This window comes from Thalassophryne amazonica, chromosome 8 (genome assembly GCF_902500255.1).
Source record: "Thalassophryne amazonica chromosome 8, fThaAma1.1, whole genome shotgun sequence".
Lineage (NCBI taxonomy): Eukaryota > Metazoa > Chordata > Actinopteri > Batrachoidiformes > Batrachoididae > Thalassophryne > Thalassophryne amazonica.
This window is the reverse complement of record NC_047110.1, coordinates 85567654-85583718: the sequence shown is the minus strand read 5'-3', so window position 1 is coordinate 85583718 and position 16065 is coordinate 85567654. Positions and strand designations below refer to the sequence as shown.

At 41.1% G+C, this 16065-nt stretch overlaps 1 protein-coding gene across 1 annotated transcript in view; it reads right to left on the bottom strand.

Moving 5' to 3' along the window:
* Window positions 1-16065, bottom strand: part of brsk2a (BR serine/threonine kinase 2a) — a 721035-nt gene that overhangs the window by 92873 nt on the left and 612097 nt on the right. The window contains 3 exon segments of the mRNA XM_034176871.1: window positions 2692-2789; window positions 3870-4034; window positions 8600-8631. Coding sequence (XP_034032762.1) covers window positions 2692-2789; window positions 3870-4034; window positions 8600-8631 — 295 coding nt within the window.

Sequence of the window (16065 nt, the reverse complement as noted above, 5' to 3'; positions counted from 1 at the left end):
GCTGTTATCGACTGGATAACAGTTGCAGAAGAGAAGCCTATTTATTAAAACACTGCTATCTCAAAGTACATAAAAAAACCCTCCTATACTGCGATGAATTTCTCAGAAAATAGCCCCAGTAGAAGAAGTTTTTCTTTCTCTGCTCCACATTCAAAGAGCAGGAATCTGTGCTGGGATATGAATTGGAAAAATATATTTTTGAGAAGTCAATACCTGAACCAAAGCAGTCAGCGCTGACATATTTACCAGATAAATTCTTGGCCTATTGACATTTTATATTTACTTGACTATATTTCACTGAGGGAATTAAGTTTCAACAAACGGAACGCTGAGCCAGTCTACCACAACTGAAGCTCATCCACTTTCTTCTGAGAAGCATTTTACATAACTCTTTGCAGTGTTTACTCTTGAATAAATGGGCTTGTTTTTCTGTGTAAACAGTCTGAATGACGAGATTAAAACCCATTTAAAGTAAACACCACTCACACGGTTTTTGTTTAGATATGCTGTTTGCCATACTGTATTTACCAACTTATTTATATTTTCTCTTAGTGCACATTTTCTTACATCTTTTTACCTCCACCAAGAAGGCAGTGTTTTCACCATCTGCAAGATTCAACAAAAACTACTTAATTTTAACTTAATTTTCATGAAACTTGGTAAAAGGATGGTGTACAGGCCAAGGACTGTTGGAGTGAATCCAACTACGAGGACAGACCCAGGAATTCTTTTCTTTAAAATTGTGAGATAGAGCATTTTTCCAACATTTTCATGAATTTCCAGAGTGATAATGCAGACTTTATGCAAACTTTATGGAAAAATTCTGGCATATGTAAAATGCAAATACCTACATTATCTATACCTATATTATTGTATCAAGAGATACTGCACAGAACTTTATGAAAAAAAATCAGGCATATGTACAGTTCCAATATCTCACTCACTCATCTTCAACACCTATTCCAGAGTTCTAGTATCTACATACATAATTTCTAATTGATTGAACTTTTCAAGAGATAATGCACAGAACTGTAAGAAAAAAATCAGTTAAATGTGGTGAACTAATATCTACATTATTTATACTTATGCAGAATATGTATACTGCTAAGGGCCCCTTCACACATAGTACAAATGCGTTCAAATTGCGCATGAAGCAGGAATCCTATACATATAAAATTGTATCTGCCTCCAACGCCTCGTACACCTGTTGCTAAAACTATTCGCGCACACCAGTGGCTGAAAGATGGAGTGTGCGCTGTGTTAGCCCATCAAACTCATCGCATGCAGGTGTCGGCCAAATTCCAGGTGACACGCATGAACATCTAAAACTGCTCGCATGGCACTTAGAAAATGTGTGGCCAGTTGTACTATTAACACAACAGTCAACAGATGATCACTGTCGAGCTGGATGTGAAAATTTTCTAAGTGCCCCCACGAGTGTGGCTTTGCCAACAGACACAGTGACACGTTGGTGTGTGCACTGAACTGACAGGGGTGTGTCCGCCGACAGGAGCAGCTGTGTAGATCTGTGGTTCTGGACATCACGGCTAGGGAACACGTACCGTGTTTGGATGGACATGAACTAACAGCTGTCCACTGTGACACACGTGTGTCTGCTTGCTGTTCTCACGTGGACATGCATAAAAACATATATCACTGTCGTGATGGGCTGCAGCGAGAGCGCGCATGCCACGCACATTGACAGTCTGTCCCAGGTGAAACGGACCGTCGGATCATAACACACAGCGGGAGATCTGAATGTCATGTCACCCACATGAGCTCTGTTCCACATGACACGGTGTCAGTTCTGCGGCACACCGCCCACAAGACACGTGTGTCGGGCAGGGCATGCGCGCGGGCCGGCTGGACATGCCGCCAGTAGATGTGGACATGATAAGAGCGCCCTGCTTCTCGTTCATGTCAACTGTACATCTGTGACCATGGGTCATCTACAGAGGAACAGATGGATCATACTTGTATTGTCCGCTTGATAAGAGGAATTCAATAAAATGCAGCATTTTTATATGGTGTGTGGTTTTATTTTTTTCTTAAATATGTCCATGTCCTTCTTGATATCAGGGATTTTCCCAAAACCTTTTACAGGACAGTGATGGTAGCTCAGTGGTCAAGTTTCTGGCTGGCAATCAGAGCTTTTGGAAAGTGCAGGTTCGAATCTCGTGGGTGGCATGTATTTTTAAATTTTTTTTTATTGTCACAGTAGCTGCACGATGTGGGGAAATTCAATAAAAGGTTGAAAAATCACCAGTCTCACAATGTTAATTTCAATTTATTACATTTTATATAGCGCCAAATCACAACAAAGCTGCCTCAAGGCACATCACACAAGTAAGGTTTAATCTTACCAACTCCGAGAGCAAGCACACAGGCAACAATGGTGAGGAAAAACTCCCTCTGATGATACTGTGTAAGAAACTTCAAGCAGACCAGACTCAGAGGGGTGACTCACTGCTTAAAGAAAGTGATAAGAAAATTCCTGGTTTGTATACATTCCAAAAGCTAACGGCTTGGACTATACCCCATCCTTTCACCAAGTTTTAAGAAAAATCGGTTTAGTATTTTTTTGGAATCCTGCTAAAATTTATCTGTACATACATCCAGACATGTGAGGTCTTGGCGGATATTTGTGTTTGGTGTTTTTTTGTGTGCTCATCTTTTCTGTCCCAGTCTCACCAATCTCATTACGAGGTGGAAGGTTCTGGTCTTCTTGACTGGGATATCGTTCCTTACGATCCAGTAACAAGAAGTAGATCATCTTTTCCTGGTTTTCACTGCACAGGGAGAAAGAAAGAGTGAGAATGACAATAAAGGACAACGAAGACATTAAATCAAATAGCTTTAAAAATACACTGGCCCAAGATCGTCCAGAAATAAGGAGCATGTCTTCAAGCAATACATGAGGATGGAAAAAAATGAATATGATTAATGTAGTTTAATCTTTTCACATTCATTGTTAAACTACTCCTAAATAGCTTTTGTCATTAAAACAAAAGTTTAGCTTTACAGATCATTAAGCCATCATATAATATTCTGCATATATATATTTTAGCATATTCAGTAGCTCAGAGTCTGTTCGCAAGTTTATCAAATTGTCAAAGCACTATGGGTTCCCTTCCCAGTAAATCAGATATCAGTCTAATATCTTTGCCCTCTAGGCCAGTCTCCTCTATGCAAAAGGTTCAGGGACTCGGCCGCTGTAATAAAGACAGATTGGAAAGCAGTAGGAGGCAAAGAGACAAGGACCTGCAACCTCAGCTAAAAGGAACAAGGGAGATAGAGACTGTAGGTTTTCCTCCAGTCCTGTGCTATTACTGGATGCTCCCTGGAGAAAGGAAGCTAACGAAGGAGATGTGGAGAGGGGAAAGTGATAGAGTGAAACTCCTTTAGTACTTAATGAGAGAGGCTAGAAAAATGTAAAACAGGGAGGAAAAACTACACCTATAATATAACGTGCAACTTTAACACTTCATGGAAGCCAGAAGGGCAACAGCCTGCATACATATTCATAAAAGAAGAAGGAAAAAATAAAGATAGTTAACAAGCATTAAGGACAGAAGACCGTGACTTAGGCTCAAGGCAGAACGAGCTTGTTCTGCACAGAATGCATCCAGCAGATGTAAGTGTAAGCTCAGTGTCATAACACTTAAGTGATCTATAGCTTCTGACATCAACAGCGACAGTCTCTCAGGGTTTCATAAAACCAGGCTGTTGGTATATACACACACACTGCAGGGATGTCCATCCTCACCATCTGCCCGTCTTCCATTTTTCTGATCTCTACATCAATGTCCTTTAATAATCTAATTTGTTTTGTTTTCTCACTTACAAACCCCCCCATTCCAGCCACTCACTCATCTGAGAGCAGATCTTTCAGCAGTTTGTTCTTGTCTCTGAAGCAGCCAAGGGAGTGCATACTGTCCAGTACGTCTGGGTCGATGTCATCTGCAGACGGCAGACTGCGGATGGTCACCTTTCTTGGCACAGGCTGCTCTGGTTCTGGCTCATTTTTACCACCTCTGAAAATGCAAAGAAATCCCAGGTCAAATAATCCACAATCAGCCATTCTGGCACTTAACTCTTGTTTCATACCTTTGAGAACATCTAAATAAACTTCATTATATGGTGCGCTGAGGCATTACTACTTTCACTTTATGAGTGTCCAGCTGTAATGAGTTGCTATAAAAAAGGACATACTGAGACCATCTGACCTACTGGAGTGTTTGCTTGCTTACTGGTCACTTGGGATAAGAATTTGACTCATTACAGGCCTGACTCACATTATGAAATGTTCAAATAGGCAGTTCTGGTTAAGTCAGGCTGTACTGTACAAGACATGTCAGTGCAGAATCAGTTCTCATCAACACACCACCTGGTTTTGATTCACACTCTTTATCTTTCCCAAAGTTTTCTTCAGCTTTAAGCCCCTTTCACATTGGTGTATTCGTAGAGCTGCTCATTGCAGTGTATGATCTTTTTTCTCAATACGCAGCAGTATGTTGAGGGCTATGCGCATAGGACATTAAACATGTTTAATTTTCTTCGGCGTACAGCACAGTATGGAGCCTTCACGCCGTGCTACTGTCCGCTACTGTGAGCCCGCCCACGCTGCAACACCGTACTGTACGCCATTTCACACCTCCTGCCGGGCTCCATTGTTCTTCTGGAGCTATAAATACTGCAAGATCGTTTCTTCACTTTATCATACTGGACTCATATGAGGACTGTTCACTGTGTTGCAAAGCTGACTGTTGTCGTTTCATAAAAGCGCTCTCTCTCTCTCTCTCTGTGTCTGATCAGACTTGTGACTTTGAAATAAAAGCGTTCTCCCTCACACACACTCTCTCTCTCTCTCTCTCTCTCTCTCTGTGTGTGTCTGATCAGACCTGTCACTGTGACTTTAAAATAAAAGCGCTCTCTTGCGCGCGCTCTCCCTCACTCTCTCTCTGTGTCTAATCAGACCTGTGACTCTTTAAAATAAAAGCGCACTTGTTGCATGTTGGTGCGCTCATCAAACGCCCTGATTGATCAGGTCTGATCAAACCTGATCAGACCTATGACTCTTTAAAATAAAAGCGCACTCGCTGCATGTCGGTGTGATCACGGTCGGTGCGATCGGTGACTTTTCAGTCGTGTGACTATTCGAGAAATTGTGGAAGAGGTGAGCATGTCACAGCATGTCCTGTGAGACTTCAACATAAAGGTGCTTTTGCTCCGCCATCAGAAGCAGCATGAATTTCACAGCGACTCTTTTCATGGCCAAATCTTCTGTCTTCTACAGTGGAATGTACCAAAAAAGTGCTGATGTCCACCTCTTCCACAATTTCTTGGATAGTCACACGACGGCCCCGCGTCACCACAGCGTTCACTTTGGAATGATCGGGTCATTTCAGCATGTTGATGGCCGACCGGAGCACGGCTCGCCCTCCACCGTTATGCGGACGTCTTTAAACCGGTTGTACTGGTCCTTAATCTGTGTGATGCCCACAGGATCATCACCGAAAGCCGTATGTATCATCTGAATGGTTTCCACCTGGCTGTCGCCCAGTTTCTGGCAAAATTTGATGCGGCGCTGCTCCAGTCATTCCGTCTTTTTCCTTGAAATAAAAATCCGCCAAGCGCACAGCACACGTCCCACACAAAGGCTGCTTACCAGGAAATGAGGCAATCGACAGGCGTGAAAAAGTTCACGCATGCGCACGAAGGTTCAAGGTTTGCTCATGCAAGCACACATGATTCAAATCCATCAGGTTTTTGCAAAAAATAAAAAGGTCCAATACTTTTCTAACAGACCTTGTATATTGATTTATAACAGAAAACTGTCAAAAGAGGAATAAATATAAGTGTAAAGATGACTGAATATATCAGAGCAGTAAATTGATCAGTCAGTGTGAACGCCACACATTGACTCACATGTGCGGTTATTTCCACCAGCTACAGCTGATCCACAATGTAAATTCTGCCTTCCAGAACAGCTCTTCATATGATCATCTGAATCATCTACTTGTTGCCACATGTACATAAGGGCTGGATTGTCATTCCTACAATCATATTGTTATATTAAAATAAAAACAAAGCACACACAGGAGCAGCAGCTGCGTTCAAGTACTATCAGAAATTACACAACTTTTTTGTTGTTTCAAATTCAGCAAATGCCTGTGGGAAAATAATTAATTGTATCCACACAAAAGATTAATTCTGGCCTGCTGACCCCCCACCCAGATTAAAAAAAGAGAAACTGAGTTTGCCCTGTAATTTCCGAAGGTACATGAATGCAGCGGCAGCAGCAGCGCTCACAAACGAGCTTCTGCACTGTGTGAAAACATTCTGCTGGTCTAACGAAGTCAAACTAAATGCTAACATTACAAAAATAAGCCAATGATTACAAAACTGTCAAGAACGACTGCAAAACGAAATACGGACAAATTGAACTTTCAGGTGGCATTCATTCAAATTTTTTGACAGTTTAAAAATCCTGACGAAGCAACCACTGCAGGAATGAAGCTGAGCAAAGGTTAAATGATGCCAACTTAAGTCCAGATTTCTTGTTTTGTTAGGGCTTCGTTGCCCTTTGTTAAGTGCCGTGTGACTGGGCCATAAGGGCCCCTTCACACGTAACCCGATTGAAGCCGACTGGTGCACGAAGGAGCAATTGCATGCCTCTCATGAAAAATCAGAGCCACCTCAAATGCCTAGTACACCTGTCGTCACAACCATTCATGCACACAAGCAGTCGAAAGACAGCGAGTGCCATGCACCACTCCTCTCTCAGCAGTTGGCTAAACTCCAGGTGCCATACACAAACATCTAACACCGCTTGCCGGGCACTTAGAAAAGGAGGGGCTATTCGTGCGACCACATTCAAGTTGTCTGGGAAAGTGTCTAAGTGCCCCACAACTGTGGCGTTACCAAGCAACTCACATGGGTGTAACTGTGCCGACCCCAAATGGTGTGTGGAGTGTGTCGTGCGAACACGAGCCTGCCCGACCGTGCGTCTCTCCTGACAGCAGGTGGAATGTTTTGGGGTTCCCCATTTCATTTTTGGTTTGCAGATTTTCTTCCGGTTTCTGCTTCTTTCGTCCAACGTCGTGTTAATGTGTGAAGGGGTGCTAAAGAAGACCATGTTCATGTTCTTTAGACAGCCTGCCATGCAGAGGCTTCCTCAGTGACAAAGCAACATTTGTCTAATCTCCCGTTTCTACATTCTTCTCTGTTTGAATGATCCTTCAGTGTATGACAAAAATCATGACTCACCACCTAACAAGACTCCTTCCATGATTACTTGTTGTTGAACATGAAAAGCACGCAGTATCTTTAAAGCTACAATATGCAAGATTTAGTGTCATCTAGTGGTGAGGTTACAGAGTGCATTACGACATCACCAGTCACAAATGTGTTTCCCTTCACATTCTTGCTTCTTTGGTAACAAGGTTTATGCTCTCTCTTTTGATAAACAAAATGCATGATCCTCCATTTCACAGTAATGATGGTTCTCAAATTTGTAGACATGATGGGGTCATTTTAAGCTTATTAAAGCACATCAACTCATTATTGCAGGTAATTATACAATCATTATGAATAATAATGGTTAAGAATGCTATTTTCCTTTTCTCCAAATAAACTCTCCACAATCACCCCCCCCCCCCCCCCCAAAAAAAACAAAAAAAAAACAAAAATCTAATTATCTCCCTTTAAAGATGGTGGACTGAAATTATTCTTCATGCACATCTTCACATAGCGTACAACCACTGTGTGAAGTTTCACTGAAATCCACCAAATGGTTTCAAAGGAGCTGTGCTTAAAATCTCATGGACAGACCGAAAGACAGGATGATTTCGCTAAACTCCCCCAGATTTTTGTTGGTGGGGTGTATAAGTATGCACAATTACAGGTGAAAAGTACTCAACATTTTACCTGTTTTTGTTTATAAATATTACACATTTAGCATTTGCAAGGTGTGGTACGCGTGATTATTTAGTAAATACATTATTTCATAAGAAATTGACGAAAATGTTGAAAATGAAAGACCCTATCTCACAACATTGATCAACGTGCCAAAAAATGTCCCGGATTGAGAGCTGCACAGATCAGGTTTTATGGAATTCTGTCCACACCTTTTTCAGTAATCATGGTGACAGCCACCACCCTTAAAAAAAAAAAAAAATCAAAACCACCAGACGGGTGAAAACTTAACCTCCCCGGCAGAGGTAATAACCGAAATAACTGCTTCCAATTTTGTGCTACATATTTTCTGCAAAAGATTTATGTGAGCTTAAACAGGTCAGAACACTGTGTCATAAAAGTTAAATGGTGGGCACCGAGGTTAGATGAGTTCTGAAGTTGTGCCCTTCTCTCCGCTGTCTGTTCACTGACCATATGCTGCACATCCTCTTTCACGCACTACAAACTTACCCCCACATCCACCAAGAGTGGAGTCACGCCATGTTCAATTGTACTCTTGTGTACAGGCCTGAAACTCAGTCTATCACATGGTGGCTTTGCTCTCCAATGCACCAGCAAAACAGGCAAAGAGAGAGTGAAGGGGAGGAGGGTATAAAAGGAAAAAAGAGAGAGGAGTACTTACATGTACCACGTGTGCTTCTGGATCTGTTCTAACTGTAGAAGACACAAGAACAAAAACATCAGATTAGTACAGCTGCACAGTTATCTGTTTTAAACTGGTCCTCCTCCGTTTTTATTATTTATTTAATGGGTTATAATCACGTGAGTGTTACGCAGACCCTCAGGGCTGGTGGTGCTGGTGCTGCACAACACAGGTTTCTTTCCCAGCTGAGGCTGATACCTATTTCCAGCTGGGTGGACTGAGACAATGCAGACCAAGTGTCTTGTCCATGGACATAGACATGAATGGGAATCGACCCCAGGTCTATATAGCGGTAGTACAACTCCTTCTCCCAATGAACTTCCTGCTCTATTATCCTTTGTTTGCTTTGGAAAAAGCCCAAACTGACTGACTTCATTGTCACGCAACAAGAGCAGGTTGAATGTTGGGCACAAATAATAAGAACATCACATATTAATACTGTTAGGGTTGAGGGGGGTGAGACGTAGGGAGGTGCAGTGAATGTGAAAGGGAGAACAATGATAGAACTGATGTACAAGCAGAGAATATTATCACCCACACACAGCTGACCCTGCCAAGTCCTCTGGTCACTGTCTCATCCGGTCTCTCTTTTCTCCCCCCAAACTCTTTACTCACACAAACACATTTTGCAAATGCTACCCTTGTCACTGCTACTTTAATGTGGCTGCTACTAGAATGGGTTTTTGATAAGATGCAAAAAAACAGAAAGACCCAGACAAAAGGCCAACAAAGGAAGATACAGCGCTTAAAGTGCCCATGGTGGAAAACAGAATCAATGTCACTGCTGGGATTTTTTAATTAGTTTACACTATTGTTGTCAAACCACAGGAGGTAAACACAGCAGATGTAATTATTCTCAGTATTCAGATGCCCTGATTTGGAGACGGTTTGTGCACGTCAATCCACAGTCCACATCCAGATCTAACCCCATGAACAAAGCTTAACAATGGAAAAAAATGCCACCTCACTTTATGCAAACTATATGAAAATCACATCTGGTATGCTGTAATTACACAACAAGATGGATGTTGTCACCACCTTTTCAACACCCATGAATTTTAACAAGATATGCAGTGCTTGTAAATTATCACATTACTTAGCACACACAGGGAGAGCGTCATAACATACTGTATATACTGTACATTGGAAATATTAAGTCACTTATTAGACATTCTTGAGCTATAGCTTTTGAAACAATGTATACAAATTAGTGCCACAGCTAGCATATTTGCATGTCATTCCTTGTGTCAAAATAACATGCACACATTGTTGTGTGGGCCGCTGAAGAGGAGGTACTGCTGGCCCACCACCACCAGAGGGCACCCTGCCTGGAGTGCGGGCTCCAGGCACCAGAGGGCGCTGCCGCCTCACAGGAGCAGCCGGGGTGACAGTTGACACTCATCACCTATGACAGCTGTCACCACTCATCTGATCTGCATCGGTATATCAGCAAGACGTCATCTCCACCTCTTTGCCGAGATATCGTTCTACCGAGGAGGTAACGAACTCAGCCGTTGTGTTGTCTTTCAGACAGTGACTTTGTTGCTTGTGTTTTGACAGTGGTTGGTGAGTACTTGCAGCTGGAGACTGTATTGAACCCTTTTTGATAAGTACTCACATTTTCCTGACAAGAGGTGGAGGTGGTTTTTTTCACCATCCGTGTTGCTGGGTGCAAACGCACCCACATCTAACTGTTTTTGTTCTTCGCCAGCAGTACCAGATCCGACAAGCGGAGGCAGTGGCCACCTGGGAGTTCGGGACTTGGCGGCTCCAGTATCCCCGGGGTTCGGTGGCGGAGGAAATCGTGTGGTTCCGGTTCTGCTTTGAACAGACGTCTTCTATCTTCGAGCCTGCCCACATGACACCTTTGTGAATTGACTTTATTATTTTCTATTGTGATCTGTCGTGCTTGTTGTGCTTATTTCACAACAGTAAAAGTGCTATTTGACTTCCTCCATTGTCCGTTCATTTGCGCCCCCTGTTGTGGGTCCGTGTTCCAACACTTTCACAACACACATCTTAAAATACTCTCTATCATACAGCCTTCTGGATAAAAAATAAATAAAAATCACTTCATTATTATTAATATGCAAATATATGTACCAAACAATTCTAAATTCTAATTTGCTCATCAGCTCTCCAAGAGGTATCTATGGTGTAAGTATCAAGTATCTACTAAGTATTATATAATTACATATGCTTTTCACAAGGGAAACCACTCAGTCCTCAATAATATCCAAATATGGGCATCCAAAAATAAATAAATAAATAAATGAATATATAATTAGAATCTAATCAGCACATCGACTGTCCAGCAGGATTTTATGGTGCAAGTATTAAGTGTCTACAATATATTAGCTGTTCTCTGTGCAAGAGGAACCACTATTAAGATCACCGTGATTAATATCCAAATATATGCGTCAAACAAATCTAGAATCTAATTGGCTCACTGAAGGACCAGGAGGTATCTATGATGTTAGTATCAAGTGTTTACTATGTATTTTATAATTACCTATCCTGTTCACAACAGAAACCACTCAGTCCTCAGTAATATCCAAATATATGCATCAAACAAATTTAGAATCTAATCAGGACATCGACAGTCCGTGGTGCTCTATGGTGCAAGTATCAAGTGTCTACAATGTATTACTTCACTGTATGGTGATGTACACGAACTTGCACTGTCTCTTCACTAAATAAAAAATAATCAAGCTGTTCTGTGTGCAAGAGAAACTATTCAGTCCTAATTAATATCCATATATATATGCATCTAACAAATCTAGACTCCAATCAGCTCATCAACTGTCCAAGAGACATGCATGGTCTAAGTATCAAGTGCCTACCATGTACTCTTAATGGGCCTCATGTATCAACGTACGTACGGCGATATTTGAGCGTATATGGGGTGTACGCCAAAACGGCTGCACTACTTGGCATTTATCAATGTGGTCGTTGGCATACGCTGCGCTGAAAATATACACCAGGTCGAGAGGTGGTGTAAATTATACACCAAAATAAACCAACGTTGGAATCCACATAAAAATGAAAATGATCAACATGATAAACAGTGCCATTATACAAATCAATGCATATGTTACATAAATAACACTTTCCTGATTATACTACATAATAATCAATACAAATCTATCGAGCACGATCCGTGGCCACAGCGCTGACTGCAAAGAAAGCGCTGCTCGCCTTTTTCTCCAGACTTCGAGCCTGGAGCCAGAGCAGCGCTGAGCTTAACTTTATGTGGTGTGATCGTTTTAGACAATGAAATTGATAATTACAACTGTAGTGTTGTCATTCCCTTCGCCCGTGCTGCAATCAGGTTGTGTCGTCTCCATTCGTTTGTCACAAAGAAATACATTTTAAGAATAAAGAAATCTGACAGATTAGGCGTGTCTTATTAATTGAGCGAGCAAATATCCACATGTCAAGAATTATTGACACGTGAAAAGAGAATACAGTGGTCCCTCGCTATAACGCGGTTCACCTTTCGCGGCCTTGCCGTTTCGCGGAGTTTTTAGTCCAATTTTGCATGCCTTTTTTTTTTTACAGTGTTCTGTGTTCTGCGTGTCTGGTTATAAGAATCTTCTCGCCCAGAAGAAAAAAGAGCGCCAACAACTACTCATAACTGTGTTTGTCACTCAGAAACAGACACCTGCAGCCAGGTGTGAGTGGAAAAAGGCGTGGCGTCAGGACGCAGAGGCGCGATCTGTGAAATACTGGTCAGTCACTATTAATAATTTCTTATGTGTCCAACCTCGTACGTTGAGCGTTAAAATTAAATTTGTTAGTTCTAAAAGCCATCATAATTATTTAAAGGAAAACATTCTATTTTTATTTCTCAAACAAATGTTTGGGCCTGAAAACAGGTTGGTCTTATTTTTCTACTAAGGTTTGAACTTTGAGAGTGTTTACACACAAGAGAAAGGTGAGAAAATGTTCATGCCTGATTGAGAAAGTGTATAAAGTGGTTTTACAGGGGTTTTACAGCTTTGAAACGTCTATAATAATTGTAAAAAATAACGCTGACTACGTTGCGGTTTTGCGTATTACAGGCTATTTTTAGAACGTAACTCCCGCGATAAACGAGGGACCACTGTAACACTTTTTTGATTATACTACAAGACAATTAATACGACGGCCGCTTTTGACGCTCTATTGGCACGCATCGTGATTGGTGGAGTTCTTTTTCTTTGCCGTCTTCCTGGCTTCCATGTCGTAAAATGAGGGTGTGTCTGAAGCGGAGTCTGAATATTTATGGGCGTGTTTATTATAATTACGATTGTTTTCACCCGCCGCATTTATCAAGGTCACGTCAGGCGTACGCTGGAAATGGACAGGTGCGCACTGCTTGATACATGTCACGGCAACTTTGGTGTACTTCAAATTTACACCGTAAATTTACGCCACAAGTGCGCAACTTTGATAGATGAGGCTCAATGAGCTATTATGTTCACAAGAGAAACTACTCGACCCTCATTGTTATCCAAAATCACCATCTTCTTTATTATGCAAGTTAATGTATGGGAAACCCCCCCCCCCCTATCAACTCTTAGCAGTCGCACATATTAGTAATGGGCTATGGTAACTTGAACCCAATGTCTTCACATCTTCACCGCCCCAGATGGTGCACAACTGTGGTTCAGGAATGATGGCCGGCGAATGTTTTGTCCAGCACATGTGGTTGGACACACTAGTTACTGACTAGGTGTAGATGACCCCCGTGTGCTCTCACAGAGGTCACAGTATTGACAGAAGCAGCCTGCCTGTAGGCCACAGGCCTGCTTTCTCAGAGTTTTATTGAAGGCCTACAGGCATGACAGTAACATCACACACACACTTGAAAGTCATTTGATTTCAAATACAGTGTCACATCAATCATTCTATAAATCTGACAGAACCATTTCCATTTGATTTCACTCGCTGGAGGAACGCTGCTGGCTTAACAGTTTTGTTGCCTCTGTGTATCTCAGCATGCACTTATTAATCTGCTTTTGCTTGGGGAATGTTAATGTTTGTAATGTAAGAATTACAACAGAAAGTGACATCAGTGAAGACTTATTGCTGAGTGAGGAGCAACTGAAGGCTTTTTGAGGCATCGCATGAACGGCAATAGCCCAAAAGCGGCACACAAAAAGAGGCTTAACACTCACCTGAACATGAATATTGGTTAACAGCGGGTTGTAGTGGGTTACAATGAAAGGAACAGGTGGTTTAAGTGCATGTCTCAAAAGTAACTGTAGTATTTTATTTCTGAATGAGGTCAATTATGTGCCACACATATAACAACAGACACAGATTTCCTTTTCTTTCATTCAGGGAACCTTGGTAATTCATTTGTGCCGTCCCTATGAGGGTATTATCTCACTGATGAACTGCTCTTTAATATAATAAGTTAGCCAATCCTCTTCATTACACAGGGATCATGAGGAGGAACGGCTTTTTTTTCCCTCTTTTTTTCCCCCAGAGTGTCTCTGTTCATTTGAACTGTGAAGATGAGACAACTGTGTTGAGGTAGCCGGATCTGTTGCCTCTGGCGCTCCAACTACACAGACAGGAAATAGATGGAAATCTTTCATTGGGCTAAGCCACTGAGGGGGTCTGGATTTAGGTATGTATCACATAACCAGCTAAAACTAATTAGGAGAATGTAAGAAAAAAGCAACACGTTTTTAGAGATGCAACTATCAATCATTTTTGTAGTTGTTTTGTTTTTGTTGTTTTTCAAGTGTCTCATGGAATTTGTAAATTTTGATGATTATTAAACAGTCGAACTCTGGCTTGTAGCTAGCGGAGTTGATTAGCATTACCCTCTTAACTGATGGAGATCCTCCAGAAAGTTCACCAAGAAAGGAAGACAAAGGATATTTTTGCACTATTTTTCACAATAGCTCAACTTCAACCCACTAACATTCAAGTGTCATTATGATGGAGCACACAGTCACAGCTTTCCATTTCTCTGTGTCTTACAGCTGTCGCAATTCTGACAGTTGAAAGGTTACCCACATCGATTTAACTTCAATGGGCCTCTAATGTAAATAAATAAAAGCAAACATTTGAGTACTTATGCACAACTATAAGAGGCTTTAAACTGTATAATCATACAGTGTTGTAATCAATGCCAAAACCTTGAAGGCCAAGGTCAAGACTTTCATCCCCAGGGCAAGCTTGAAACCTCAAGGCCAAGGTCTAAATAAATAAATAATAATAATGAAAAACCCCACTGAGGTTCATATAAAAAATGAACATGAACAAGAACATGGAATTTTACATTAAAAACATGCATGTTATGAAAGTACCTTCAAGAACAGCAGTTGTTTTGAGTAAAAGTAGCATTCTGTATTCTACAGATTTTTTTCACCATGTAAATAGTATTGAAAATCAGTGAAACTCCAGTTTGCTTGAAAACGCCTTGAAATTTCTTCAGATAACGTTTGAAATTTTGGGACTTGGTTGATTATTTTACGATACAGTTCATGTATTATGTTAAAAATGAACTCTTGCCTCAACATGTCCACGAATTGTTTAAAATGAGAGAGTCATGTTATCATCTGAGAGGAATTTCAGTATTTGACTGCTTAAAGTATCGTACTACTGTAAAAGTCATTGCCTATCTGTTAAAGGGGTTTGTTTCTGTTCTTCTGTTTAATATGTGCATCATACTGTTAATTGTTCTGCTATGTTTGGATGTTTGGTGTATTGATTAATCTACAAACCTTTTGCTCATCTTCTTGTTCTTTTCTTTTTTGTAGTTGCTGTTATGAGTGCATATATATGTGTATATGGCAACTCATGATAGGGGTGGGCGTTTACAAGCCTTTGCTTCAGCCCACACCCTTCTGGCTGCACACAACTGGGAAATTGTTTTTTTTAAATTGTTTGAGGTTATGTTTGCTTTTGTTTGGTCTTGTGAGAGATTTCTTTGTTTTGTTTTTGTGTTTGTGTGCCAAATAAAAATTCAAATTCGAATTCAAATAACCAATGCTCTGAACCCTCAAGGCATGGCCAAGGTATCGATCACTGATGTCAAGGCCAAGGTCATGGTCACATTTGCTACAAGAGACAAAGGCAAAGCGACCAGCTGCCATTCATTTTCAATCAGAATGGGCATTTTACAGAGACAAAACATAAGTGCTCGCTACACTGCCAGCTAGGTGGGGCCTGATAGAGATGAGAAGCCTGATGTAGAGTGGTTGATTGAAAGAACAAAAACAAAAACAAAAACATACATATATATATATATATATATATATATATATATATATATATATATATATATACCATGGTCAGTGAGAATTCCATGTCTAACTGGCGTGCATTATTTTCGTGTATATGCAAATTTAGTTCGGCGAGTTAAGTCACTGTTATAATCACTCCGCTCTGGTCGTCACCATCGCAACGCACAAATCAGTTGGTGCAGATCAGCTGTGTTTTGA